Source organism: Octopus bimaculoides, chromosome 7 (genome assembly GCF_001194135.2).
Source record: "Octopus bimaculoides isolate UCB-OBI-ISO-001 chromosome 7, ASM119413v2, whole genome shotgun sequence".
Classification (NCBI taxonomy): domain Eukaryota; kingdom Metazoa; phylum Mollusca; class Cephalopoda; order Octopoda; family Octopodidae; genus Octopus; species Octopus bimaculoides.
Window position 1 is genome coordinate 48,610,032 of NC_068987.1, and position 4,373 is coordinate 48,614,404.

General features: G+C 35.9%; 2 protein-coding genes across 3 annotated transcripts in view; one reads left to right on the forward strand and one right to left on the reverse strand.

Moving 5' to 3' along the window:
• The window catches only part of LOC106868486 (LIM domain-binding protein 3), a 366,710-nt gene that overhangs the window by 76,374 nt on the left and 285,963 nt on the right, over positions 1 to 4,373 (reverse strand). The window lies entirely within an intron of this gene.
• The window catches only part of LOC128248350 (uncharacterized), a 21,997-nt gene continuing 19,092 nt past the window's right edge, over positions 1,469 to 4,373 (forward strand). The window contains exons 1-2 of the mRNA XM_052969418.1: positions 1,469 to 1,585; positions 2,387 to 2,479. Coding sequence (XP_052825378.1) covers positions 1,469 to 1,585; positions 2,387 to 2,479 — 210 coding nt within the window. The remainder of the gene's footprint in view (positions 1,586 to 2,386; positions 2,480 to 4,373) is intronic.

A 4,373-nucleotide genomic window follows, 5' to 3' on the forward strand; every position in this document is an offset into this window, starting at 1 on the left:
ATAAGTTACGTAGCAATCTTCTCTACCTACAGTTATCACATTCGGTTAAAATGCCTTACGGTTAAGCTGGTTCCTATGTATTTCCCTGAAGAGACGATTACATCTTTATTAACATCACTTATTCCTTTGGAAGGAACCATTTGTAATCTTCGAAACATATGTTGGAAATAAAAGAATTCATTTAACATATGCGTATTACTCCATTTATTAAATTTTTATATTTACTCAATTACCCAAAATAACAGGGAGTTTCTACCTCATAAACAGGAGTTACACCACAGTCATTTTGTGATCTTTGCTACCTTGGTATCTATTAACTAATTTATTTTGTCGGAGTTAATTATTAACTAAGAGAAAATAAATACTTATAATAATATATGTATGTATATATGTGTGTATATATATATCAGTATACTTAGTATTTAGTTTAAAAAAAAACGTAACTGACAAGAGCAAGCTAGTAAAATATTTCTTGTTTCTCCCTTCCTATTTGCTTCCATGGCTTTAAAGAAAGCGTTCAAGTTATTTGTACATGACTGGATTTGGTAAGTGCTGATGTTTAAGATATAAAAGTTATGTTTTTAAAGAAAAAACAAATTTCTAGATTTATTGACACACTTATCATTTATGCAGAACTGGATAGATATTTAAGATCTTGGCTCCCACAACAAATTTCTGTATTTTTACTCTTGACTTTTGATATATATAAATATATTTAACCTGATAGATTATGTCAATGTACTGTATGCTCTCTCTCTCTCTCTATATATATATATATTAGCTGAGGCCAGTATTCCCTGGCTGGCCCCTGTGCTGGTGGCATGTTAGAAGCACTATCCAAACATGATCGATGCCAGGCCTGTCTGACTGGCTCCTGTGCTGGTGGCATGTAAAAAAAGCACCCACTACACTCTCGGAGTGGTTGGTGTTAGGAAGGGCATCCAGCTGTAGAAACATTGCCAGATCAGATTGGATCCTGGTTCAGCCGCTGGCTCTCCAGACCTCAGTCAAACCGTCCAACCCATGCCAGCATGGAAAACAGACTTTAAACGATGATGATGATGATGATATATGGTGAAGTCTCACATAAATAAATTAAGTGAATGAAAAGTTTTGATCATCTGAGATCAATCAAGCAATTAGAATGAATAACAAAAATGTAGTCTAATTTTTCAGCTCAATGTCTTAGGTATGTGAGATTTTACAATATATGTGTCTAGTATGCAAACATTTTTCTGAGATGTTTGCTCTCATTTATATTGTTTGTGATTATAATTAAACCCACTATACTCATTACTATTTCTGTGTATATCAAACACTCTTACATAAATTACTTGTGTCAGCAATGTTAATTTTTCATACTATAGAATATATTCATAGGTTTTTATAAATCAATTACATTTACTAGATTAACAAGACAACTGTAAATGTCTGTTCTGTTTGACATATAACCTTAATGACCTAAAAGATGGCTGAAAGTCGGAGTGGAATAACCAGCTTAAGGGTAGTAAATGGAAAGAAGATTAAGTGTAAAGGCATTAGTACGATGGAGATGGTGATACAGAGAATGCCAATGAATGACAAGGTTGTGGATGGTTTTAAAGACCAGATGTACTTTTATCTTCTATATTGACTATTTTATTCAAATTATTTGATAAACTCATCTTATTGCAGTTATCTCCCTCCTTTGTTATTTTTAGATTTTAAATGCTTCTAGAAGAAGTTTTTTTGTCTAGTAATTGTTTGAATAATTTCAGTTGATCAAAGTTTTTTAGTTCACTGAATTCTAGCTTATTCATATGAGGATGGAAAAGTGAACATTAAACAATGATGACGATGATGATGATGATGACAATGGGCTTCTTTCAGTTTCCATCCATAAAATCCACTCACGAAACTTCAATCACTCTGGGGCTGTAGTAGAAAGCATTTGCTCAAAGTGTCATGTAGAGACACTCAAAACCATGTGATTGGGAATCAGATTTCTTAACCATTCAGTCACACCTCCATCCTAGTATTAGCTGTGAAATATTGATTTCAAATTTTGGCACATGGCCATCAAGTCCAAGCAAGGAAGTAAGTCAATTACACCGACCTCAGTGTTTAACTGCTACATATTTTATCAACCCTGAAAAGCAAAGTCAACCTCGGCAAAATTTGAACTTAGAACATAAAGACAGACGAAATACTGCCAAGCATTTTGCCCAGTATGTTAACAATTCTGCCCAGTATGTTAACAATTCTGCCAGCTCACCGCCTTATTAGGTGTGAAGTATTGTTTAGAGTTTAGTCAAGTGTTGACGAAATCCTATATAAACCTTAACTTGCAACACAATCTTTAAGTTCATGTTTTCTGTATCATTTATATTGTATTGATATTTTCCAGGTTTATTTCAGTAGCAAAGGAGACTTTGAAACCACTTCTATATTTCCTGGTCAGTGGATTACTAGGAGCCTCAGGAGAAAAACTTTTAAATTGGTTTGTATTACTTTTTATGTGTTTTATTTCCATTATGGATAGATTCAAAGTGTTGCCAGTATTGTTGAATGTGTGTGTGTGTGTGTGTGTATTCATGTGTATGTGTGTGTGTTGTTTTATCCTCCTCCTGGTCGCCGCTGCCACCACCACCACCATCATCACCATCATCATCACCATCATCATCACTTAAAGTTCATTTTCCATTCTAGCATGGGTTGGATGGTTTGACATCTGATGGGTTCTGTCTGAAGAATCTGAGGGTGTAGAATATGGGAGGAAGAAAGGAGGGAGAGATAATCAGGTTCTTGTGGGAGAAAAACATTATTACTCACTTTTTTGAGAGAGAGTGAGAATGAACAGTAGGAGCTACAAGCCCAAAAGTCTCCTCAAGGTAAATCTATCTTCCCTTGGAATTGTAAAACAAATTTATAAAACTTGACATGTTCTAATCAAAAAGCTAGAAGTATTATCTCATTATAGAGAAATTGATTGTAAATATTTGTAAATATTAATTGCATGCGTGATTCCTGATAGTGCAGCACTATGTCGTAGAATAGTCTATTAACTAGAAGGATTAATGGAGAATCTTGCATCTCACAATATAGAAATATTTCTCATGGCACCAGCAGACAAAATGGAAAAGGCATTGTGAAGGAGATGCACTGGAACAGTCACTCTGACTCACAGAGCTTGCACTTGCAGACAACAATCTCCACCCCTGACACTGGTGGGCAGGGATATAGTCTAGGGCCAAGCATGCTGGAGGTTTCAGCTGTCACAGGCTTGACCATAAACCTGTCAGAGAGCGACTGCTACCTTGTCAGTTTACTTTTTTTATGGCATGGGTTAGATGATTTGACTGAAACTGGTAAGCTGGAGAGCTGCACCAGGTTCCAATCTGATTTGGCATGGTTTCTATGGCTGGATGCCCTTCCTAATGCCGACCACTCCAAGAGTGTGATAGGTGCTTTTTATGTGCCACTGGTACAGGTGCCAGTTATGTGAAACCAGCATTGGCCACAATGATGACGATGCTTTCACTTGGCTTGATGAATCTTCTCAAGCAAGGTACATCACCAAAGGTCTCGGTTACTTATCATTGCCTATATGAGGCCCCACATTCAAAAGGTGCTTTTTATGGATACCTACTATGTGACACTGGCATTGAACATGATTACAGTTCCATTTGGCTTGATAAGTCTTCTCAAGTATGGCATATCACCAAAGTTCTTGGTCATTTGTCTTTGCTTTCATGAGGCCCAACATTTGAAGATCATGCTTCACTACCTTGTCCCATATCGTCCTGTCTACCTCTCCCACAGGTTCCCTCCACAGTTAGACAGTTACTTTCTTACACAGCTGTTCTTGTTTATATGCATCACATGACCATACCAGTGCAGTCATCTCTCTTGCACACCACATCTGATACCTCTTATGCCCAGCTTTTCTCTCAAGATGCTTACACTCTGTTGTGCATGCACACTGACATTGCACATCCAGTGAAGCATACAAACCTCAATACTTTGCAATGACAGGATACTGAGCTAGTATCTGCTTCTTCCTCCTTCTTATCTATTTAATTAAAGACATACCAGCAAAAACAACGAGTTTCCCATTGTTATTATATCCATTTTCTTCTCCTATATATATATAGACAGTCTGTTAAAGTCTGTCATACAGGCCATGACGAAGGGAAATAGCCCTGAAACTCGAGTCGCCTTTATATATATATATTTTTATTTATATTTATATATTTATATATTTGATCCTTTATATTGAACACTCAATATTTCATCTACATTCAATACTTTCTTTCATGGTGCCATCCATTTTTATTTTATTTTATTTTATATTGTATATTGTATATCATATTATATTCCATATTCTATACCCC